The 26,295-nt window shown below is 41.8% G+C and overlaps 1 protein-coding gene across 1 annotated transcript in view; it reads left to right on the top strand.

The window, feature by feature from the left end:
* Positions 1-24,345: 24,345 nt before the first annotated feature.
* The window catches only part of MAST4 (microtubule associated serine/threonine kinase family member 4), a 111,479-nt gene continuing 109,529 nt past the window's right edge, over positions 24,346-26,295 (top strand). Inside the window, exons 1-2 of the mRNA XM_065664024.1 lie at positions 24,346-24,360; positions 24,458-24,567. Coding sequence (XP_065520096.1) covers positions 24,476-24,567 — 92 coding nt within the window. The 5' untranslated portion in view covers positions 24,346-24,360; positions 24,458-24,475. The remainder of the gene's footprint in view (positions 24,361-24,457; positions 24,568-26,295) is intronic.

The following is a 26,295-nucleotide window of genomic DNA, read 5'->3' as shown; positions in this document are numbered from 1 at the left end:
GAATGCTAGCATTGACTGGCTTTCAAGGGTCTGGTACGTAGCAGAACAAGTCTTTATGAAGGTTACCTGGAAAAAGTTCCTTGTAAGCCCATGTGTTCGCTCAGTCTGCACAGAAGGCAGAGTTGCATGGGATTTTTTGACAAATAACTTCAGCTAATTGAAGGAAGACTCAAGTTATTAAACATGTTTAAAAAAAAAGCTTTCTTGCAAGTTTTGTGGAGATGAGTGCATGCGACTGCACGAGTATGTTTTAAAAGAGCATCTGTGAAATCAGTCAGTGACCTACTGTTTTATTGAGAGACATCCTGAAATGGAGATGCACTTCAGGTAACTTCCTGGAGGCATCTTTGAAACCAAATGTTCAAATACTTTTTTTTTTTTTTGGATAAGTTGCTTTTATCCACATTTGATTACCAAGATAAAGAACTTGATGTTTGTGAGGGAACAAACATAGTGAAATCTATGGAAATTGATGCTACCTATCTAGGGCAGTTTAACTTTTTAGTGAGTGTGCAAATTTTAGTCTCTCAAATTGGAAATCTTTATTATGGTTTTCATATTGCTGATGAAAAATCATAAATTTTGGCTTTAATAGATCTGATTTGCATACAAAAAACTACAAAAGCTCAACAAATCTGAACAAAAAAGCCCACAAAACTAAAAACCAAAACCCCTGAGATTTTTTAAAAGACAAAAATGCCCCAGTTACATATCCTGTTTCATACAGAATGCCTTTTTTTTCCCCTCTCTGAGGCTGTACGCAGGCTTTGTTCCCAGAGGGAGTCTAACACAGTCAAGCATGTGCACCAGCACCAGATTTCATACTTGTTTTTATTTAAGTCAATCCCATCTTAAGTCAGAAACTGTGTGGCTACTGTCAATCACTTCATTCAGGAGGATGGTAATGTTTTGGTTCTAACCGGAACTCCTTTCATAACTCCTACACTAAAACATGCAACTCTTGCTAAACCTTCTGTTCACTAGAGATGACATTATTTTAACTTGCAGTCTCACCCCAAGGAGCCTGAGCCCAACCCCAACAAGCCCTTGCAGTCCATGCAGCCCTCTGTTCGCTTTTCATTTTTGGAGGTAAGCAAGTAAACTTCCATTGTTAATGTTTTTTTCTGCATCCAAAACCTGACAATCGAAACATATTACACAGGGAAAATTGAAAAAAAAAAAAGAAAATTTCTTTGCAATTCAGAGTATGTTTTACTTGACCAGCTGTTGTTCTGAAGTATCTTATGGGAAAAAAAATAGGGTATTTTAGAATTTGAGACCAAGTACAGCAGTTCAAGATACTGATGCATAATTCTGTGATGCTCTGCTTGCTTAGGGACATGTCTGCTATTGAAATTGTACAGCTTGCTTCCTGTGATCATACCTCACGCTGTATTCTGTTATGTCAAAAGTTTAAGGTGAGTTCAGAAATGAGAGTGATTCATGGAACACATGGTTGTTTTTTGCTTACTTGAGAGAGTAGTATGCTTAGTGAGTTGATTATCCAAGATGCACATCTATTTAGGAGAATATGAAGTCTTTGCATTAGTAGGACTGTTTTTTTCTTCAGGACTAGGAGGATTTTAAGCCTTATTTCTAACATAGTAATGTTTTAGATGAGCCCTAAATAGCCACACACAACATCCTTCTCTTTTTTTTTTTCTCGTACTGCCAAATTCGTTTAGAGGAATAAATTTTTTTGGTTCTTGTTGTAAAGGTAGTTATTTTTATGAGATGAGAAAATCAGTAATTGGTTAAAAAATACTATCCAAGAATTGCTATTGTGGTAGAATTAACATAAATAATATTTGAAGGTTGTTTCTGATACAGAAGAACATTTTTTGCCACCTTTGTTCTCTTTATAATGCAGGAAACTTTAGTTGCAAGCCAGGGATCTTATAAATGTGAGTTACTGAGGTTCTGCTCCATAGGGAAAATAGATTTTAAAATGAGTTACTAATGAGTTATTGATGCCTCATGGATTAAAAATACCTTTTAATTTTGATTAAGGTCTCATTTGATACTGTGAGGATTAGGGACACTTAGAGAAACATCACCTTGTTAAATGACATAATAAGGCACATTTTTCCCTGTTTGGTATACCAGCTCTTGAACATAACATGGCAGAGGAGTGTCTTGAATGTGTTAATCTGCTTCACTATACTTTAAAGTTAAAAACAAACTGATATTAAAGACTCCTTCTATCAAGGCTTCATGTGACTTTAAAAATGTAGCTATAACTTTGTAACTTGCTATGTGTTTCTGTAGAAATACTGTAATTTTTTATATATATTGTTTTGTTAAGAGAAGAGATGGGATGTGAATCCATAATTTATGCATTTTTCAGTATGATTTAAGCAAATACACCTTGTTTTCCCTTCAGTCAAAACACTTTTGTGAAGTTTGTTTAATTAATTGTCAGCAAAATCAGTATATTTGTGGAGTTTGTGTTGTTGGTAGGGAATACTTGGTAAAACTAGCATTTTCTAATTATGTCTTTAATTTATACAGCCAGAACAAATCACTTTCCTTAGTGGAGTAGGAAGTGCTCTTTTTCAAAATGTCAGTTTTTTGGAATCAAAAAGCTGTGTACTAAGTTTTTAATTTGCGTAAGCTGCTGAAAAGCATCTCCAGACGCGTGGATGTGCTGCCATGCAAACTGTGCTGTGGACACTGGGAACAGACTTTTTCAGATGCTTTTTGAAGAAATGGAATGGAAATTACTTGCTTTGTGTAAAGTCTCCTCAGATTTTTCTGAAAAGTGTCAAAGTTCTTAAAGGTTGTTCTTGGGTTGTTTTGTCCTGAAATATATTTAAAGCTCTGCTGGAATGGTTGATTTTTCCCTGGAATGGAAATTTTAAAGGTTTGATTCATTCTGAATATTTGTGCTGTAGCAGTAGAGGAATGATGGTGTATTGAACAGCAGATGTTTTAGTTATTAGTTACTGTTCATGCCTGACCTAGGTTAACAGGGAAGAACGTATGTGTTGTTTTCTAGGATATATAAGTAATTAGAATTTCCTGTTCTGTTAGCTCAGAGTACTCCGTGTGTGGGAGGAGAAGATTTACTTCAGTGCAACTCTTTCGCTCATATTCAGAGGTGTTAGTGGCATGGTAGCCTTACCAGAGTGAATGTGGTATCATCTCTCTCCAGCATGCTGGCTCATCTCCCTCATAGCCTTTGACTTGCACAGCTGCTCCTTGGGCGGTTGTTTTTGTTAAGTTCTGCTTATAGCAGTTGTTGCATGCAGCACTAGTGTAAAGGGAACCTTTTGCCAGCTAGATGATGAAGATCTAAGTAGACAAAGCGAAACAGTACCATCCTGGGAATTTAAGTACCTGTGGTGGCAGAGACCGCTGGTGCAGCCTGAAGTTACTATGCTTCACTGTTACTTCTCGGAGAGGATGGGGGATGGAGAGGTTTTTTTAAATTTCAGGCAGGTAGGCACACATTTCCCATCAACTTTCTTAACATGTTTAAACTGGTTAAATTCGTATACCATATTGTTGGATGCAGGTACAAAACTTAGTTGGTATCCTCCTCTTCTTCCCCTTTCTCTGCTTGCATCTTTTATTTAGTTTTTTCCTCTGACATTCCTGCATCCCTGAATCAGGTAAAGACAGAACAAAACAGCTCCTTTCCAAAAACTGTATTGGTCTGTCTCATGAAACCCTCGATGAAATGGATGGATCCTGCAGAAAAGTGAACAGGAAGGTTTCTAGTAACTTTTCCTTGTTGCTGTTCTGAAAGTGAGCGTGTTTAAAGTGAAATGTTTTCTAGCTTTGTGTGGTGCTCTGTGTGCATGTGAGTGTATGCATCCATACATAATGGACAGTGGGAATTTAGTCTGCTCTTTGGCATTTGCATTACAGAAGGCAATAAATAGTATTGTTTTTAAACTTACCAATATTCCTTGGTTTCAATGGGGAGGAAAGTGGTGTCAGTCTTCATTTGTTCTGCTGTGTGGTTCAAGACAGCTGGGCTGGGGCACTTGGGGTGGTTGTGAGGTTGGCAGGGGGCAGCTTGCTTGTGGGGGCTTGCACAGCCTAATCTATGACTGAAACCCATCAGTCCTGTCATTGCCCTGTTGCCATGGCTGTGGTCCTGCTCACTTCCTGTGTTAGCTCTTGCAGTAGTGTGGCTGACCCTGAGTTAAATCTCCACTGCCAGTGAGAACAGGCCTGTCTTAGGAGAGGAATGGAGAGGGAGTAAGGGATCAGTTTTCAGCGGCATGGGAGGCAGTGTATACTTGGGCTGGCACTCCACTGATCTCAGGTCACGTACTTTGACAGTGCTGCACTGCAGCTCAGAAAGCTGCTGCTCAGACCTCTGTAACAGCCAAGGTGACAGCTTTTGTACATGCTGGTTAATGGTAAAATCTGGTATAAGTGTATAGCCTAGATAGACCAGACAGTGAGTACTCTACAAAAGGAGGTATTAGTATTCCCTTTGTGAGGCAGAGGAACTTGTGCAGAAGCATGACATGGTCCTCTCAAGGTAGGGCAAAATTCTTGCAGAAGAGTTAGCCACTAAATTTAGACCTTTCTGGTCTCCAAATATTTTCTTTACTTTTGTGTAATCCAATGTAGAACTGCTACTTCTTGGGTTCCTAAATGACACAGGAGTGTATGTCAGAGGGTGCCTCCTTTCCCAGTGTCTCAGTGCCACAGCTGCCATATCCAGGGATACTCAAGCAAACATTTTTCTTTAAAATCTATGTTTTATTCCCTCTTTTGCTCTCTGAGATCAGTACAAAGTATATCGACCTTACGGTTATGCTGAAAGATGAAGCTGTTGTTTTGTTACCCTTAAAGAGGAAGGTCATGAGAAGGGCTGATGTGGATGAGGAAAGGAATCACTTGGCTCGATTTTAATTCCCAAATTATTCATTTCTGTTTAAAATGAGGAAAACCTGCTGTTTCATCTCAGAATAAGTTGATTAGCATTCATGAACGCCTACCATAAAGCACGGGATCCTCAAGATGAAATAAATTAATCTTTGTCTTTCTGTTCCAAAAGTATTTTGTGTAATCTGAAGTTGTTCTTATGACCTTGCTGTTCTTTTAACCCTTTCTGTGAGCACTTATTTAACCACAGAAAACACATTTTCCTCAGATATTTCCTGTACTTTCCCATAGTAAGACTTCTGACAGGGCAGAGGGAGAGCTGTTTCCATTGGGACTTCAGAAAATGGAAAATGACATTGTTTACATAAGATTTTTGTGGTGTAGAATTGGGGTTTGAGAGTGCTTAAGTAAAAGCAGCACCTTTCTCAGCAGTTCTGATCTCTTGTACTTAAACCTGCTATACGAACTTGCCCTTTTGTAATACTTTCAAAGCTTTAAGGTTTTCTGAGCTCTGCAGAGTCACAGCAGAGGAGAAGATTTTGGTTTTATTGTTGCTTGTTGAAGCATCAGTGTTTTATTGAGCAATAGCCTATTACATTTGTATAAGCCTATTAGTGTTGTGGTGGGATGGGTTTCATAGGTGTAAATAAGGGTCCAGTTGAGAACCGCAGGAGCTGTACAGCTACCATCTGGAAGTGTGGCTTCCCTGGGGAATCCTTACTGCTGGTTTTCCACCCATGAGTCATATAGGGATGTGATTTCTAATCCCATCTGGGACTTCAGGGGCTAAAGAAAAGTGAAGTTTTACTTGCCACACACAGGTGCAGAATCAAGAGAGGTTAAGCCAATGTTCATACAGTGATGTTTTGTACAGCTTCTGGAATAGAGTACGAGTAAAACATAATTTGCTAATATCATAAAGATTCAGTTTTAATGTGTTTTTAAAATATCCCAGGAGAAAAGTGCATTCTTCTGATGTGTCTTTGAAAAGGTTACATGGAATGAGGCAATTTGATGTGTGGCTTGTGCTACTTGATGTGACTCGTAAGAAAGATTTATTTATATATATTTTTTTAGATCAAGTAAAGCAAGAACAGCAACCCCTTCTCCCTACAGCATATTCCAGTTTAGCAGGGTAAATAACAGCAGTTTAGAGAGCTTACCAGAAATACAGTTCTTTGCTGTAGTGCTGTGGTCTTCTTCTTTCCCTCTTTCCCTTCCCCTTCTGTCCTCTTACCCTGCCATTATGTGCATGTAGGTGCATCTTAGGAAATCAAGAGAGTTCTTGTGACATTTGTTTCTTCTGGTAGTCTGAAAGCTACAGGCAGAGCTCATCTCAATCATTTTAAATGCCAATTTGTTGATCTCCTCTCCCTGAACTCTCATAAAAATCCTCCCAAAACAGTCGTGCGTTAGTCTTATTAAATCTTCTGGCCTTTTGGGTTGTGTTCTGGATGTACTGTTGCAAGTTAAATTTTTAAGTTAGTAGGTTAGGCTTTCTAAGCATTTTGAGGAGGTAATACGAATATGAGTTTGCAAATTCTAGTAATTGTAGAGTAGTAGTGTAACACAGGATCACTGGGTCTGGAGACAGTAAAGAGATTTTATTTTTTATTCAAAATACTGTTTGAAAAAATGTCTTGTTAACATCTTTGAAGGCTGCACAGTCAGGAACGACCTGAGTGGAAGTCTCTTGAACTGCTTCTTTCTAAAGCAGAGAATGAAAAGTCTTCTAGAAGTATTATCCACTGAGGTATACCACCATAGTACGTATTTTTACCATAATTTGGTGTGCTGCTCAGATTACTTGATTTCAAAACCTAAAATGTTTAAATGTTCACTGGCTAATCTGTGAATGTTTTTGTCATACAGCTCTTAAAAGACAAATGACCTTCTGAAACCAAACCCCTGCATTCATTACTCTTTGAGCAGGTTTTTGTTTACCTTTGAGTCAAATTTTGGTTTCTCTTAACTGTTACAAGTGATACCATAATAAAGAGTTGGCCTAAGCTTTTAATCCCATTCCCTGTGTCTTGTTTGAAAGGTGAAAGACTGAAATGCAAGCAAGATGAGAGAGGAGCTCTGTAGATGATTTTTTTCCTTATGTTTTCAATTTAAAAAAACAAACCAATGGTGAAAGTTTGTAATATTACAACCAAGTATGCCATACCTAAATCAGAAATTGGAGGAAGGATGCATGGCATGGAGCTGTGCCTGGAGTCACATAAAGACTAGGTGAGTTGAGTACTTCACGTGTGAAGAAGTCACTCCAAGCCAAGGAGGTGGTTAAAATTTTAACAACTAATCCACATTGTGTGTGCGAAAATAGCTCTAGACAGGTCTTCAAATCTCCTTGAAGATGGACAGTCTGGTCTCTTCCTATGCTGCCAGACCCTAGTGTTTCATGTACATGCAAATATCTGCTAACAGCAATCATTAGTCACTACTGTGACTGTACCTATTAACCTGCAGGCTTTGCTTGTCAGACAGTGACCTATCTGTTAGTACTGACTGCATATGTCCTGAGGCTCAGCTGTCTGAACCTGCATGTAAAATTCAGACTTCTGTAGTATGGCTGCATAATTAGCTTAATCTGATTTAATAGGAAAACAGTAAAACATTTTGAATTCAAGGTCCATTTGTTGTCCAAAATGTGACTACTGTCTGTAATCTGCCAATCAGTTCTTGAAGGTATAGAGAAACTGCTAGTTTAGCCTGCCAATTGTCCTTTACTTCTCTTTGAAAGTTTGATCTGATAGGAATGTCAGTGGCTTACTTCTTCCAGGAGAACTATTTCATGAGGTAATTCCACTCCTGTAATGCCAAATTCAGAAATTCTGCAGTCTTTGTGCAGCACAGTGACAAATTTCAGCTGGTCCTTGTGTAAGTTGCCAGAGAAACAATCCTGCGGCTAAATTCTTGGGATGGAAATTCTCAACCTTGCTCCGTGCCAACGCTGCAGCATTATGTTGCATCTGCATCATTTTATCATACCTTGATAAAAATAGATAAAGAACAGAAACTAGTGCTGCATGCATCAGCCTTCCTTATGAGAGACAATTCCAGCAGAAGAAATGCTTTGAGACTCTCAAAGCCCTAAGTGAGGAGTGCACGTGGAGGAGGTGTGTATAGGAAGACCACTGCTTCCTCTGCAGTGGCCTTTTTGAGGGCTTCATTGTTTGTGCTGTACATAACACAACTTGTTTTCACTGCTGTGCAGGCTGAATTGCTTTGCAATAGGTGTTGGTGATCCCTTATGGAAAGTATCTTGCTTTGGTATTAGCCTATTCTTGAATACTATTAAAGTGATAGCTTCAGAGCTGCAGGTTCTAAAGTACCTTTTAAAAATGAAGGTTTTGGAAACAAAGTGGTAAACAAGAGTGAAGAAGCATGAGACCCAGCCCCCTCCCCCAAGTAGAAATCTCAGTCCTTTTTGTTTTTCAGGTATCTTGTTCCTCATTTTGCTTCCGATCATTTCAGAAGAAAAGTACATGTCTAGGTTCCTAGAGGTAGTACCTCGCAGCTGTAGAAAACTGCAGAATGTCACCAAACAGCTGTATTTGAGACTTGGCAGCCCTTTCCCTGGTGCCAGTTTCAGCGATTTTGTCATCTTGATCTATGAGATGTGCTAATGGTGAGAGCAGGGGTGGCCAATGCCCTTGATCGCAAGAGCTGTTCAGCAAAATAGTCTCTTGGCTTAAAACAGGAAAGCAGTTCCCCTGCATATGTGGGGAGGACAGCTGATGGCATGATTTAAGCACCCACTGATGAGCTTTTTCAGCGACTCTACCCTCTACTATGCGATGAGATGCAGCTGACCTGTTTTACATGCACAGTGTAGTCCAAGGGCCAATGTAGTGTATGTAGTCCTGAGAAATTGAGGAAGTGATTCCATCTACTTCTGGGACACTTTGTTTAGAAAGTCTTGGAAGCTAGTCCTGGGCTGCAGCATAGTGCTGGGAAGTAGTGAGGTGTGCTAGAAGGTGTTGAGGAGCCTGATCTTGGAATAACACCGACTTGGATGTGTCCTTGTGTACATCTCCTGGTAATTCTACTTTCAAACACTGGTGTGTTCATCACTATGTGATAACCATTCCCTGTGGGTGCACGACAACAATGTCAGTATTCATGTGATATTGCATTGTTCTGGGTGTATGTTGTGATGTCTGGCTTTTAGCAAGATGACTTCCTGAGCTTGTGCTAGAGCTCTAAGCTGCTCAAATCGATGGGTCACTCTGCGGCAGACTGTTAGCTTTGTAGAGAGGGAATGACCCTGGCCTGAGAAATACTTTCTTAGCAGTAAGAAAGCTGCTGTCAAAGCAAAAGTATGGCTCATCGTTTTTTTATGGTAGGAGTGATGTAGGCTGCATTTTCTGCTCTTCAGGACCTTTTGCTAGGGGAGATCAGCAAGGCCTCTTCAGATTAGAAAAGGGAGGGTGGCTTGCAGTTAGTGGCTTGAGCACATTTCAGCAGAGCAAAGCCGATGGGAGTTTAGAGCCTCAGGGCTACCTAACGAAAGGTCTGTGTGTTTCACAATCCAAACATGCACCTTGAAGGAGTTAAGAAGGGGATTGCTCCATGTGGGGCTCTTGGATGGGAGATGACATGATGCTGCTTAGCCAGGAAGGCAAGTCTGCAATTTGGTAGAGATGTGAACAGTGACCTGAAGTGTGCCTAAAACTTTGACACAACAAAGACCATGAAAGTCATGTCCATGGGACCCCAGAATCCAGCCACAACAATCTGGAAGGAGTTTTTGTTATATTTTAGAAGTTGTAGCATAATGGCTATCATTCTGTTGGCAAGTACATTGGAAAACATGCTGTTGAGTTTGGTAAGGCTCAAGATTAATGCCCTGTGACCTTCCAGGGTGATAAAACCTGGAAATATCTCTCAAAATTGCTGTAGTACCTAAGACGAGGGGATCATGACTTGCTGTTGCAGATGTGTATCAACTGAAGCCAGTCTCTTTCATTATGAGCAGTCTGGTATGCTCCTCTTTTGTCTTCGTACTGTGGTTTCTTTGCCAGGACCATGTTCAGGCTCTCCATGTGCTGTCTGCCACTGGACTGAGGAAGTCTTGTGTAAACATGGGTGTTGAGGAAGAGTAGGATAGAGAATAGACCATACATTTGGTGGAGTATGTTGGGATAATCCCTTGTCGATATTAAGTGTGGTTTCTTCTAAATTTTACAGCATTGAAGTGTTGCATAATTTTTTACAGAAACAATCCCTCTGCAGGAACTAAAAAAATAATCCAAATACTGAGATAAAAGAATATGCTGGTTTGAGAGAAATGGGTAGTTTTACACACATATCTGAGATTCATTTAAACTCATGGTAAGCCATGTCCAGACATAACTGGAGACAGTCAAAAGAGAGGCTTATTGACTGGTGAAGGGGATTTGAGCTTGTATTGTTCTTGTTGTTTTTTTGTTTTTTTTTTTGTTTGTTTGTTGTTTTTGTGGGTTTTTTTTTTGTTTTGTTTTGTTTTATTGCTGGCATATTGTCCTGGGTTTACCAGGAGCCGTTTTGCTCCTTCTTAGTAACTGGTGCAAGCTCAGTGTTTTGACTTCCAGCCTGTATATTTGCAGTGATAAATGTTTTTAAGTCCCTTTTGTATCAGGATATTGATACTTCTATAAACTAGCATCCTTTGCAGTTACATGAATGGAATAATCAGGTTGTCTGATATCAGCAAAATTAGGACTCCTAGACAGTAGTTTGAAATGCTGTTTGAAAGCTGAGCAGGTAATTCCTTCATTTCCACTGTAACGGATAGACTGTTCCAGCATTTCTGCGATGCTGGAGGTATAAACAGCCATCATGGGTTGTGCTGATCCTACACTCCTTGTTTTACATAGTTTTGACAGAATTTTGGTGACGGCTGAGATGACAACAGCAGTTTGTATGATACAGAATGCTGAGGTGCACTCTCGGTCCCACAAAGTTAAAACAAAATGTGTCTGCCTGTCTTCGGGGGTGGAATGTGGAAGTCTGTGACACTTCCCATGTTGTCACTGCTGATTCTTGTCAATCTCTCTGAATACATGTGAGAGATTTAAGACTGTTTCTTAACTCATCTTAAGTCCCTCCAGATGAGATAAACCCTTCTGTTTGTAGGGTCTTTACCTGGGGGGAGGAGGGGGTTGTAGAAATTGTTTAGTACCTTTGAACTGGTAAAGTGGTCACCCTGAAGATCTCTCTGCTTCTGTGTACTTTTCCTTCGTCCTTTTTTAGTATCTGAGCATTTAATGGAGATGGACATGGGTAAAGCAGTTGATGTCATCTACCTGGACTTGTGCAAAGCGTTTGACACTGTCCCACACAACATCCTTCTCTCTAAATTGGAGAGATATCAATTTGATGGATTGACCACTCGGTGGATAAAGAACTGGCTGGACGGCCGCACACAAAGAGTTGTGGTCAATGGCTCGATGTCCGGCTGGAGACCAGTAATGAGTGGTGTCCCTCAGGGATCGGTGTTGGGACCGGTCTTGTTTAACATCTTCATTGCTGACATGGACAGTGGGATTGAGTGTGCCCTCAGCAAGTTTGCCGATGACACCAAGCTGTGTGGTCCGGTTGATAGGCTGGAGGGAAGGGATGCCATCCAGAGGGACCTTGACACGCTTGTGAGGTGGGCTGATGCCAGCCTTATGAAGTTCAACCACAAGTGCAAGGTCCTACACCTGGGTCGGAGCAATCCCAGGCACAGCTACAGGTTGGGCAGAGAAGAGATTCAGAGCAGCCCTGCGGAGAAGGACTTGGGGGTGCTGGTCGATGAGAAAATGAACATGAGCCAGCTGCAGTGTGTGCTCGCAGCCCAGAAAGCCAACCGTATCCTGGGCTGCATCAAAAGGAGCGTGACCAGCCGGTCGAAGGAGGTGATCCTGCCCCTCTACTCTGCTCTTGTGAGACCTCACCTGGAGTATTGTGTGCAGTTCTGGTGTCCTCAACATAAAAAGGACACGGAACTGTTGGAACAAGTCCAGAGGAGGCCACGAGGATGATCAGGGGACTGGAGCACCTCCCGTATGAAGACAGGCTGAGAAAGTTGGGGCTGTTCAGCCTGGAGAAGAGAAGGCTGCGTGGAGACCTCAGAGCAGCCTTCCAGTGTCTGAAGGGGGCCTGTAAGGATGCTGGGGAGGGACTCTTCGTCAGGGACTGTAGTGACAGGACAAGGGGTAACGGGTTAAAACTTAAACAGGGGAAGTCTAGATTGGACATAAGGAGGAAGTTATTTCCTGTGAGGGTGGTGAGACACTGGAATTGGTTGCCCAGGGAGGTTGTGAGCGCTCCATCCCTGGCAGTGTTCAAGGCCAGGTTGGATGAAGCCTTGTGTGGGATGGTTTACTGTGAGGTGTCCCTGCCCATGGCAGGGGTGTTGGAACTAGATGATCTTGAGGTCCTTTTCAACCCTAACTGTTCTATGATTCTGTGTTTCTGGAATTATCCTCCCTGCACTTACAGGAAGTAGTAGGGCATTATTATCTTTGCTTTACGGGTGGAGAACTGAAGCACAGTTTAAATGACTAGATAACATTAGGTTTTAGATCTTGGGGCACCTTATCTATAAGATCATTTTTAGTATTTTGTCTTTCATTTTTAGGGTTTGCTCTCATGATTTGACAAGCATAACTAACTAAAATAATCCTTACCACTGTTGTACTTCTAGATGCTTGATTTCCATCTTGTTTCCATGAAGTTACAGTTTTTCTATGTAGCTAATTTTACTACTTCTGGAGATTCTTGGTTTGTTAACCATATTATCTGCATGTACAGCTCACATTATTTGGCTGCAGCACCATTTGAGGGACAGGGTAGTTAATGGTTCAGAAAACTCCGCACACACAGGAGCATAAGCTGAATGTAATTAGGGTTATTCAGAAATTCTGATACAACTGTGGGGTGTACGCTGAAACACAGCTATTATTATTTTAGCCTTTTGAGTAGGAGAGCATTAAGGGTGACATGTGGGGAGATTTAAGGATGTTATCAACTTGAAGTGCTTTGTGCTCAGCTCATTTTTGAAATACCAAGGGTAACATTAATGGGCAGTCCACATAATATTCTTTTAAGCATAATGTTTTCCCTTTTAAATTCCTATGTCCCTTAGTTCCAACTTGCCAGCTTGCGCTGCATGGGGTGCTCCATCTCACACCGTTCTGCTGACAACAGATTCATCACACGAACAGCTGAAGCATGAAGCCAAATGAGTGCAGGGCAGAGCTCAGGAAATGCAACTATGTGTATATATATATATATATATATATATATATATATATATGTATACACATATACATATATACGCACACACACCCTGAAGTACTTACATGCAACTACTGCAAAGCTCTGAATTCTTAGTACCAGATTCTTATTCACTGTGATTTAAATCAGGATTTGGAAAGAAATTGTGTGTTCGAAATGTCTGAAATAAACATAGTACTTGCTAGTGTTGGGGAGGAACATTTAATTTCCTTGCTCCGACATAGACCTATAATGAATCTGTAGCCATGTGTCTTGTGCTGATTGGGTGATTAATTTAGGACATTCAGTTTGTAAGTTTTACAGTTGATGAAGTTTTCTGTTTCACTGAAGACAGTATTTATACTGAATAACTGCTTTTAAATTCAGTGGCACCAGAACTGATCTTTTTACACTAAGTTTGACAGTCTTGAGAGCTTCACTGTGCTGACGTCCACTGAACACCCCAGAAGGTTTTAAAAACGAGAGAAGTTAAAATTCATGACAACAGTTTTCCAAACCTGTCAGGGTTGAATGTTATCAAACAGGAACTGAGCTTGATTTTGTTTTCATTTGACTTTTGCATAGAGAATCCCTTAAATTCTGTTATTCTGATTGGTGAGTATAGCAGCAGGGTTGCTGGGGGCAGAGCTTAATGCGGGGAGATGGCTCTGTATAAGGAGCAGTGTTCCTCTCACAGGAGTATGTTGTTAGAGGTTCTCATGCTGTGACATGGCAACCTGGTTTATTTGAAGGTGTCTCTGTCCGTGGCAGGGGGATGGAACTAAATGATCTTAGGTTCCATCCAACCCAAATCATTCTACAATGCTGTGAAAACTTAGTCTTTAATACAGATGTATTTTAAACTCTGTTTTAAACAACATGCTTCCTCTAGTAAAAAAGAAAAATAAAATACCCCCCCCCAACCTGATATAGGTATTTTTCATCTTAGAGATACAGAGAGATTATATGCTATATCTGATGCTTATACAGACTACCCGTATTATTTAGTTTAAAGAGCACATTTTGAAAAAAAAAAAAAAACACAAAAACTTTCATTAAAAAGAAAAAGTTTTTCTACAGTTAAGAATTTTTCTGAAAAAATATGGCTTACTTGACTGCAGCTGTGATGCAGGATATATAACAACAGCTAAGTACACACTGGTTTAGAAGAATGATTATCCACACAGAGGAAGAATATCCACATTTTCTTCAGAAATCGGTTAGGAATTTCACTTTGACCCTTAAAGATAATTACATTTGTCATATAGATTATGGCTGTTGATTTTGAAAGATACATGATAAAGATGTGGCTGGATGTGTGAGGTCAGGAGAGGGTCTGAGTATATAGGGTGGTCTGAGCCACTGCAATTAAGTAAATTAAGTGTATGACTGCTTCACATGAATGCCCCAAATAATTGAAAACTTCATTACAGCTCTTTACATATCTGTTGATCAACACATCCACCTTCACATTTAAACCAACAGTGCTGCAGCCACAAAAATGGTTAATTACCGATTTAAAAAATGGTGTTATCCTCTTAGGGTGCTGCTAACCTTAGGGTGCTTGCAAAAGGCAAAAAGGCACTTGAAGAAAAAGAAAGCACGATAGGTTCATACTAGCTGTGTAATACGCTTTTTCTCCTGTCCCTGGCATTTGTGATAATGAAATCAAGGTCCAAGAAGCATGGTATCTGGAAAATTATGACATTTTTATCTGATGTTTTCTGTTTTCTTCTTTTCTGGGCTTGCTTAACACATGAAGTAGCACTTCTGAAGCATGCTAATGCTTTTGCAACATGCCGAAATAAATAAAAATTCAGTGATAAAAATGGGAAATAACTGTTCTACACATTCTCATTAGTCTGCCTATTTGCTAAATTAGCTCTGAAGGAGAAGCTGGTCTCTGGGACCAGTGGAAATATGTAGCATGGTTGGTTCACTCCACTACAAACAGCAAAATTTGATTAAAACCAGTGTTGCCAGATGTGAATTTTGACGCCTGATGCAGGTGGCTGTGCAATATATTTAATTTCTGGTTAATATCATGCATCTATTTAGAACCTTTCAGAAATGGGAAGAGATGCTGGGACCATTGCTTTTCCTAACTGTGTTTATATTAAATACATTTATATACTAGAGTAGTGGGAGGTTTATTTAAATTTTGCATGTTACTTCAGAACTGGTTAGAGCAGTAGTGTTTATGTGTATTTATAAACAGTTCTAAGTAAACTTAGAATTTTGGCAGACATACATTGTACACCCACAAAATACTTCTTTCCTTTCTGTGATTTCTTCAACTTATTTTTGCACTGTACATCCCACAGTAAAAATCATGTGCAGTTAGTAGGGGAAAGTAATAAGTATTAAAATCAGCCGCTAGAGGGAGCAAGATTTCAATTATTGTAATTAAGAATAATAAAGCAATAATTATCAGTTAATACACTTTAAGGACTGAATAGACCAATTAAATCTTCTAGTTTGACTTCCTATATAAAATAGGCTGTAGAACCTTGTCTAGTATTTGGGGTTTTTTTATCCTTCTTCTAGCTCTTGTTTGAAGTGTGATTATTTTTCTAGGTAGAAATGCACATAACATGCAAGATTTACAGTGACAGGAAATCCACTTTGTTATAATAGCAAGGCGAAAGAATTTAAAACTGGTTTTTTAATCTGACTCTTGCACTTTGAACCCCTAACTCTACCATGTGTGAGGGAGACACCGGATGTAGTTCACTATTCCTAAACCTGTATCATCCCCAAATTCCTTCTTCTGGGAATACAGATACTGAGCAACTAAGGTTCTCCTTTGGCTTTGGCTAAATTGAATGAATTACGCTTCTCAGTCTGCACATTAAAGCTCAGATTTCTTTTACTTTTTTTTTTTCTTGAACAGCTCCTGCCTTTTCTCCGACCTTTAGCAGATGCCTCAACTACCGCTACTTTAGTCCCTCAATGCTGTTTTATCTTCTCTTTACTCCCATTAGAGATTTATCTAAATTCTTTGCATTGCCCCTGCCTTCCAGAATCTTACTATATGTTTTATCTGTCATGGCGGGAGGGAGGGAGGGTTGTTTTTTGATATGACTAGCAAAGCTGGAATGCGTGTCATTCAAACTAGCCTGCTTTATCCAATGAAAAATGATATATCCTGTTCCTGTTGTTATATACCTCTTTTTTGTTGTTTCCCAGGAAAGTTCTCGTATTTTTTTCCTAGATCATTGATAGTGCTAATGAATTGTGTTAAATAAAGAACATAACCCTGTATGATCCTCCAGAAACATTTAATGTGAACTTAATTCTCAAAAAATATTGGTGGATTTTAATGTTTCCTGTATCACACTTCAATTTTTTGTGCTGTGCTAGTTATTAAAACATTGTGAGGAGATGGGTTGAATGTTTTTCAAACGTCTCAAGGTATTGTCAGCTGAGAAGTTATTGGCCAGACTTGAAATCTCAGTTGAAACAAGATCTGTTTGGGCAGACTTGTTTCATGTGTAAAACAGTGTTTAGTGACACTATGTTACCATACCTAAATTCATTCCTCTCAGTAGCTAGTATCCGGTTTGTCCTTTCGAAGGAAAGCAACGGCATGACAGCTTAGTTTCACTGCTGTAGAACTTCCCCAGGTTCTCCAAGGTACTTTGAAAATAGCAGTAATTGAATGAACAGTGTGGCCAGTTCCTTTTTTACTATTTGGATGATAATTATCTGACTAAAACGGGGCAAATAACCAAAACAAACTCAACACATCTGGAAACTCAGTTCTAATCTAACATCCTTCAAGATACCGAGAGAATAAGTGGCATATCTTGGTTGCTGAAAGATGTGATTACATAATTGCCCTTCCATGTGAAAACAGAAAAGATGCATTAAGGCAACCTTTTTTCTTTCCTGGTTCACAAATTTGTCCTCCTTATTCAGTATCGGGCCTATGATACTACAGTTTTACTAGCCTTAGCATCTTTAAGGAACTGTTGTCTTCACTGCTGCTGGTGAACTGCATTCTGTGTACATCTTGCTATAAAATTGCTAACACTTGAGCAGTCTGTAATGCTTTTGTGAAATGACCCTAAAACATTTTCACATACATTCTGAAAAATTCTAATGCATATTTATTCCATCATCAGTGTGAAGAAGGTAGGGTTAGGTAACTATTGTGTTGGAACGCTATGTGCAAAGTATTAAGTATTGGTGTAACATTTTTGTTTCAAAGATATGTTGTTGAACTTTATAAGTATTTCATGGTGGTACTTAAAATTAGTAGTCAGTCTTACATAATTACAGTGTTTCTGGGAAGAATTTTTATTGCTGTAGCTAATGGAAGTAAATGATATTTTGAATTATTTTCTGCTTGTGTATTGAATGGGACTCTTAAGGATACCTTTTTGTCCTGGGTTCAGCTGTAACAGTTACTTTTCCTCTTCCTAGTAGCTGGTGCAGTGCTGTGCTTTGCCTTTAACACAGCAGTCTTTTAGTTGTTGCTTAGTAGCACTTATCCTGATCCAGGACTTTACAGGCTTTCATGCTCTGCCTGTGAGGAGGGAGCAGAGACAGGACACCTGACCCAAACTAGCTAAAGGAGTATTCTATAACACAGCACGTCATGCCCAGTATATAAACTGGGGGGATTCACCTGGAAGAGACTGCTGCTTGGGTTGGTCTGGGTATTGGTCAGTGGGTGATGAGCAATTGCACTGTGCATCACTTGTTGTTTATTGTTTTTTGTTGTTGTTTTTTTTTTTGTTTTGTTTTTTTTTTTTTTAGTTTTATATTCTCTTAGAATCATAGAATCATGGGGAGGGACACCTCACACTAAACCATCCCACCCAAGGCTTCATCCAACCTGGCCTTGAACACTACCAGGGATGGAGCACTCACAACCTCCCTGGGAAACCCATTCCAGTGCCTCACCACCCTAACAGGAAAGAATTTCCTCCTTATGTCCAATCTAAACTTCCCCTGTTTAAGTTTTAACCCATTATCCCTTGTCCTGTCATTACAGTCCCTAATGAAGAGTCCCTCCCCAGCATCCCTATAGGCCCCCTTCAGGTACTGGAAGGCTGCTATTAGGTCTCCATGCAGCCTTCTCTTCTCCAGGCTGAACAGCCCCAACTTCCTCAGCCTGTCTTCATACGGGAGGTGCTCCAGTCCCCTGATCATCCTCGTGGCCCTCCTCTGGACTTGTTCCAACAGTTCCATGTCCTTTTTATGTTGAAGACACCAGAACTGCACACAATACTCCAGGTGAGGTCTCACAAGAGCAGAGTAGAGGGGCAGGATCACCTCCTTCGACCTGCTGGTCACGCTCCTTTTGATGCAGCCCAGGATACGGTTGGCTTTCTGGGCTGCAAGCACACACGGCCGGCTCATGTCCATTTTCTCATCGACCAGCACCCCCAAGTCCTTCTCTGCAGGGCCGCTCTGAATCTCTTCTTTGCCCAATCTGTAGCTGTGCCTGGGATTGCTCCGACCCAGGTGTAGGACCTTGCACTTGTCGTGGTTGAACTTCATAAGGCTGGCATCAGCCCACCTCACAAGCGTGTCAAGGTCCCTCTGGATGGCATCCCTTCCCTCCAGCATATCAACCAAACCACACAGCTTGGTGTCATCGGCAAACTTGCTGAGGGCGCACTCAATCCCACTGTCCATGTCAGCAATGAAGATGTTAAACAAGACCGGTCCCAACACCGATCCCTGAGGGACACCACTCATTACTGGTCTCCAGCCGGACATCGAGCCATTGACCACAACTCTTTGTGTGCGGCCATCCAGCCAGTTCTTTATGCACCGAGTGGTCCATCCATCAAATTGATATCTCTCCAGTTTAGAGAGAAGGATGTTGTGTGGGACAGTGTCAAATGCTTTGCACAAGTCCAGGTAGATGACATCAACTGCTCTACCCCTGTCCATCAGTTCTGTAGCCCCATCATAGAAGGCCACCAAACTGGTCAGGCAGGATTTCCCCTTAGTGAAGCCATGCTGGCTGTCACCAAGCACCTTGTTGTTTTTCATGTGCCTTAGCATGCCTTCCAGGAGAATCTGCTCCAAGATTTTGCCAGGCACAGAGGTGAGACTGACTGGTCTGTAATTCCCTGGGTCCTCCATTTTCATTTTCCCCTTCTTGAAAATGGGGGTTATATTTCCCTTTTTCCAGTCAGGAAGTTCACCTGACTGCCATGATTTTTCAAATACAATGGCCAGTGGCTTAGCAACTTCATTTGCCAGCTCCTTCAGGACCTGCAGATGGATTTCATCAGGTCCCATGGACTTGTGCACGTTCAGATTTTTAAGATGGTCTCCAACCAGATCCTCTCCTACAGTGGGCCCAAGGTCTCCATTCTCACAGTCCCTGTGTCTGCCTTCCAAGACTTGGGTGGTGCAGTCAGAGCATTTGCCAGTGAAGTTTGAGGCAAAGAAGTTGTTCAGAACCTCAGCCTTCTCCAAATCCAGGGTAGCCAGTTCTCCTGATAGCTTCTGGAGGGAGTCTGTGTTGTCCCTAGTCTGTTTTTTGTTTGTTACGTACCTGTAGAATTCCTTCCTGTTATCCTTAACATCTCTGGCTAGGTTTAATTCTAACTGGGCCTTAGCCTTCCTAACCTGGTCCCTAGCTTCCCGGACAATATCCTTGTACTCTTCCCAAACTCTTGTTATTTCCCTTATCATTGTTATTACTATTAGTGGTGTATATTACTATTAGTAGTAGTATATTACACTTTGATTACTGGGCTGTTCTTAAGCTGTTGGGTTTACATTCTTTTGATTCTCCTCCCCATCCCACCTGGACAGGAAGGAAAATGAGGGGGGCGTGAGCAGCTGCATGGTGCTGAGTTACCAGCTGGGCTTAAACCATGGCACTTTCATAAGCTGGCTTTTGGAAATGTAACTTTCTTTGAAGCGAGGGTAAATTAATAACCTTTTCTGACTTAAGTGATGTTTTCATCTTCAACTGAATATAAAAGAGAAAATGTAATGATCCTTATCATTTGTTTTGTGCTACCTTATGTAATACTTTGTGATAAATGAAACTCATAATCCAAATTACGTAGTAAAGCATCTCCTAAGTGATGAAGTTGCCTGAGCTTCTTGTTTTGGTTGTATAGCTGAAAAGTTAAGCAATAGAGGCTGTTAAGGACATGTTTGCAGGTCCTTAGCTATTGTATTTTACTTGACAATTTCCAAATTCAGTGTTTTTTATTGGATACTGAAGGAGAGTTATTTGAAGTTGATACAATAACATTTTATTGTAGGGAAATGTATCTAAACATCAAGCATGCATTTATGAGGATGCCACAGATCTGTTCCTAATAATTTTGGGTTTACATATTTTGGATCACTATTATATGCATTGTTCAATTCTTTTTGTCCAGTTCTATGTGGCAGAGGTAAGTAAATTGTCCTGGCTTACAAAACGAAACAAAATCTGGCTGTTAAGCCTGTGCTGCGGGAGGATAAGCAGCACTATCTGTATTAATAGTGAGAAAGGCTCCGATTTAGGGGACAGCTGTTGCCAAAGAAGTGGTCCTGCTGCCCCTGCCTTTCAGCCTGAGCATTCGCTCCATCTGCTTCCCCTGTACTGGGTCTGGTCTCACTGAGCTGATTCAGCTAAGTAAATTAGAAGAGAAGTAGCCCCTTGGCAGCTGTGTAGTACCCCCTTAATTAGCCCCCAAAACCTCACTGTCCCTTGAGATGTTTGCTTTAAAATCAAGCATTTGTGTCATGGGAAGTCACAAACTGCAGGTACCAGTTTGGAAGCTGTGTTGTTTTTTGACGGACATTACAAAATCTTTGCCATAATTTACATGTTATCCTCTTAAGAATAAGGTCTGTGTTTGCCCTTATGAAGCATCTGAATTTGTCTAAGGTTGTTGTGGGACTGTGCTGGACTTCTCACAACTCCCTTCATTTCCATGACTTTGTCAAAGTCTCCATAGTGCCTTAATATGCGTATGTCCACCAAGCACTTCAAAAAACTAATTACACAGGTCTCCCTGTGTTTGAGCGTTAGAAACATCCTGACTAGTTAGCAGGACTGTGTGCGCATCTAACTGTGCACAGAAAGCCAAGGTGAAGCTATGTAGAAGTCATAAGCTATGTTACAAGTCATGTAACTCCTGGAGCTATTGCTTGTGAATAGGCGGCGAAGGGTCTAGAGACAGAATTACGAGGGTTTTAATCATGAGAACCCACAGTTTGAAATGAATGGTGTTCAGGACTGAACGTAGAACAATACTAATGTGATTATGATACCCTCTGTTGCTATATAAACAGAAATTTCTACGTAGAATTTCTTCACTCCTTTCTGCTTTTGAAAACATCCAGTTCGTCAGATTGACAAATGTGTATTTGCGGTAGACGGGTCTGTGTAGCTTTTGGTATGATTATCTCTCAGGTTGTACATAAAAGGACTAAACTTCTTTTCTACCAGAATTTGTCTCCTTGCAAGCAGCAGTTGTCTTTATTCAGGTGGGCCTTGCCCACAGTGTGACAGGCTAGTCTTGCTTAATTGTTGTAAGTTCTTAGGGTGTTTTTCAGAATTAAAGGCTTCACGTCATTGTTGATAAGGTGGCAGGGATTTTCACAGAGAAATCACGAACTGAATTACAGCCTGGCCTTGCAGGTGAAGATTGCCAATTTTTGGCCTTGATACGAATTTTGACCACCATGTTCCATGGCCACATGCGATATGCCTGGCAGAGTTATGGAAACTGAACTGCTTTTGCTGCTGGGAGAGGGAAGGCACTCCTTTAACTGCCTGAGGAAGAGTGGGAGGAGAGGGCAGAGCTTGCAGGGTGACGGGACACTGAAACTTTTCCTGCATGACAGGTGGAAGACTTTGTTGTTACTCTTTAGCCAGTGCTGTTCACAGCATCAGATAGGTAAAAGTCCCTGGTTTCATGATTACGTACACTTCTTCCTGCAGGCATGCCAGTTACAGGCAAAAACTTGTGTACACAGCAGAGAAGTTGAGGTAGTAAAGTAAGCGGAGGAGGAGCTGTTTCCTAGTGCTTATGCAGAGATTTAGTAATTTCCTTTTTAAGATGTTTTAAGAAAGGAGGGTTGCCGGCTGTGCTTGTCTTCAGATGAACTTTTAAAACTTCACACTCAGTATGGGCAAGTATCCCTCAAAGTGGAAAGAAATGTATGAGAGGTTTTAGGTTCCTGGCTGCAGTAGATGTGACTGTTACTTCTCCACCCTAATGGAGGAGCATAAACAGGAGACATGCAGGCTGCCTGGGAAGTGCCCTTCTGAGTGCTAAGGTGCATGGGTGGAGACTGGCTGGTAAGAGCTTCTGCAGCCATTTCAGCCTTACTCACAAAAAAAGCTGATGATCTAGATAAGGCTGTTTCCCCTTCTCATATGGAATTGGTCTCTTCTAAAGTTAAGACATCTTTAGAGAAGCGTTACATGATTCTTTTGTGTTTGATCAGTGTTAAACTGATTTATTACAGTGGCATGTCAGCAAATGGTGTCTGCTGGAGGTTTGTACTAAGGCCTCTGTTGGTTAACTGCTGTGTGAACACCTTGTTAAATGCCTAACATTCCCTGAATAAAAGTTTCCACCTGTGACTTGTAAAACTGTCCCAAGAAAATGTTCTGCTGCACTCCCCAAAACCACATACCTTAGTTCATTAGAGGACACTAGTGCTTTCCAGTGAGCATTTTTGGAGGCTTTTCAAAACGAGGGCTAACATTGCAATCCTCTGTTACAGGCAGAGCTGGTACCCCAAGAGCTGTCTGAACCTTGATGTCATGTGAGCTCTTTTTGCTCTGTAGCATTCTGCACACCAGAACAAGTTTTCTTTCATCCAAGCGATAGACTAGTCTGTATTACATCGGGTTTTTCTTTGTTTCCCTGATTTTCCTCCTACGAGTCCAGGCATCCTCAAGTGATTTAACCAGGGCTGAGTAATTTCACTCAGTGAGTGCTGTGCTGCCACCTATCACGGTTGTGTTTTTCTAAGAAACACCTCGTGCAGTGTTGAGATTGTGCAGGAATCTTGCTTTCAGCAAAACAAGTGAACTCTCAGCACAAATCTGTGAGGTGTCCCTGCCCACGGCAGGGGGTTGGAACTAGAGGATGTTAAGGTCCTTTCCAACCCTAACTATTCTATGATTCTATGGAAACTTACAGCATTCTTTCCGTAAGTGTAAATGTGACCAAGTCCTTAACATGACCCTTAGAGAAACGAAAAGGTAAATAGAAATTCTAAGTATGTTAAAACAAACCTCATGAATTTTTTTGAAGCCATAGTAACTGTTTTTATGTACCTGACCACCGGTGTTTCCAACAGCTTGAGTTACTGGATGACAATGTGGTGTAGTAGTAATTTTAGGAAGATTCTTGTGTACTGCAGAGATGTGAGGAAAAATGCTAGTCTAGACAGAGCTGCACAGGGAGAGAAGGGAGGGCTTGAGGCTGGTGCTACTGGAATTAGAAGTGAAAGACTGAGGAGAGCAGCCATGGGGTTAAAATGAGCAGTAAGGGGAAGGTGGAATGATGGGGGAGGTGGAAGGTCAAGAAAGCAAACTAACTGAGCTGGGACGCCGACGGGGGAATGCTGGAGAGAGGAAGAAAGTTGGTAGGAGGGACGATGATGAGGAGGAAATGACTCAAGAGTACCTGAGGGATTAGGTCACTGCTGTGAGGGGAAAAGGTGCCCAGTCTTTCCGTACCCGTCTTTTGCTAGCTTGTGTGTTTCAGGGTCGCTTTCTCAAAAGAGATAGCTGGTAATGGAGGCCCGTGTCCTAGCTTGCTGTGGCGAACGCCGGGTGTCCGGCGCGGCAGGGTGGCCAACGCGGGAGCCAGCAATGTAGTACTTGTGCCGCCCGTTGTGCTGGGGCAGACGGGAGGCCGCAGCACTGCGCACCCACACGGAGCCACGGGGCTCGCCGGCGGGCCCTGCCGCGGGCTGCCGGACCAGCCCACCGCCGCGCCGCCCGCACCTGGCTCTCGGGGGAGCGGCGGGAGGGAGGGGAGGGGAGAGGGAGGCGGAAGCTGCCCGGGTCCCGCGCCGCCGGGGGGGCGGGCAGGTCTGCCAGCGCGCACCGCTACCGGCCGCCCGCGGCAGCCGCCGGCGCTATTGAGCGGAGGGGAGTTGAGAGGCGAGCTTCTGAGGCGCGGCGCGCCCCTGCGCGGGGTGAATGGTAGCTGCCGGGGCGGGGCGGGAGGGGCGGGGCCGCACGGGAAAGTTAAGTGGGGTTCGAGCGGCTGTTACGTCCAGTCGTGTTGGTCCCGCCGAGGCAGGGTGGCCGGTCGGCTGGTCGGTCGGGGACTTTTCTCTCCCCCTGCTCTCAGGCTCCCCGGAGCTGTGGGGAGTTTTCCTCCACTCTCCTTGTACTATGGAACTGTGCCTTTAGGGTTTCGGACGCAGGAGAATGGATATGTCGGACCCAAGTTTTTGGACGGTCCTTTCTAACTTCACGCTGCCGCACCTGAGGAGTAGCAGCCGCCTCCGCCGGACACAGAGGTAGGGCGGGGGGCAGGCAGCCTGGGCTCACGGAGCGGGGTCTGCCGCCGCTGCCCGGGCCAGCGGGCTTCCTGGTGCCGGGCAGGCGGCAGAAAGCCCCTCGGGGGCGGCGGAGCTCCGGCCTCCCGGCTTCTGGTCCTGAGCTGCGAGACTCTCCTGGCGAGTCCGCTGGGGCTCTTCCAGTTTTAAACGCTGCGTGTTACTCTCTCTGCCTGTTTTTATGTAATCAGTTTTCTCCTGCGCTTTCACCTTCCCCTTTGTTATTTCTTAAAAACATTTTCAGCGTGCTCTCGAATATTTGACCTTTTATCCATAGCAGATATACTTTATATGGACAACTTAAGATAGCCTACTTTGTTCAGTGTTCTTAAAGAGACAGGTTTGCGTAACTACTTTTGTAGACAGGCTAGCACAGGAATGGCCTTTCTGTAGCGTTTTCATTATCGTTAGAAGGCAAAAAAGATTTGGAAATAGTAAATGAGAAGTAAAAGTTAAAAGGCTATGCTGTCGATGGACAGAATACTGACAAGCTTTGACATCTTGGTAATTTTTTGTGCCGAGGTATTCCTTGCGGTTAAGTATATGCCTCTATAAGAAGGAGTAACGAAAGTTTATGTAAGTTTGTAACTTTTTTCCCTAGTATTCTGTATGCCATTTTGAGGCATACAGAATGTATGTTATAGTGTTAAATTATGATATGTTTCTGCCTATGAAAGTACCTTGAGTATTAGCTTATGTATTATCTTTGGAGAAAGCATGTGAAATGTTTCTTCTGCTGACTGAAAGGCTGGCATAAAGCAAGGGTATAGGCTTAGCAGACCTGGCTGTTCTAAGCCTGAAATGTTTAGGTACTGATATTTTTCAAAGAGAAAAAATGTCTGTTAAATGGTAGAGAGTTAAAATAGGAAAACTAAGTGGCCTGTGTGACATCAGTGCAAAACTGTTCCTTCAGTGTGTATCTATTCTTTATGTATCTGACCTGGCTAGCTGTAAGTGCTGAATTATTTTATAATTAATTATTATCCCTCTATTGTAAATAATTTTTCTGCTCTTACGTAGCATCATCTGAGTGTCCAAATAGGCATTATGCATTTTTCTGCTGCAAATGTATTTGTGTTTAAAGAGGGGAACATGCTGGGGCTTTTTGAAATCACCTGTGGTCTTCACTTCTTTTACACAAGTAAGTTTGTGCCTATATAAAGAGCTGAAAATGCCATTTTTAAATGTGTGACTGCATGGCAGATTGAGGAGAGAGACTTGGTAGACTTCACAAGAAGCATAAAATACATGTGTACAACTTTTTTCTTTTTAATAGTTGGATTCCTTACTGCTTTTCAGACATACTTAATACTATGTTGGCTTTGTTGAAATACTTGAAAGACTTTTTAAAGAAGCATATATACCGTCTCAGGATATAATAATGTATTTTGTGTCAGTGAATAGTACATGCCATATATGCAGTTACATTTTATGTATTATAGGGATATTGAATATTTACTGCCTTCTCCATAGCAAAATCAGTATGTCACAGCATTGTGGAACTAAAAAGGCAGCAGCGAAGTTTCAAAACTGCTCACTTTTAATGGGCCCAGGTACCCTCCTGTCTCAGGCTGGTTGGGAAGCTCAGCATCTGCTCCATTACCCTTGCCATGGGAAGGCTGGCAGACCTGCTTCTTCAGCTGTCTTCTTAAAGGGGGACCTGCCCCTTGCGACCCTGTGCTCATCATT

This window comes from Lathamus discolor, chromosome Z, assembly GCF_037157495.1.
Source record: "Lathamus discolor isolate bLatDis1 chromosome Z, bLatDis1.hap1, whole genome shotgun sequence".
Lineage (NCBI taxonomy): Eukaryota > Metazoa > Chordata > Aves > Psittaciformes > Psittacidae > Lathamus > Lathamus discolor.
Note: the sequence above shows the minus strand (reverse complement) of the source record. Positions and strands in the feature narration are given on the sequence as shown.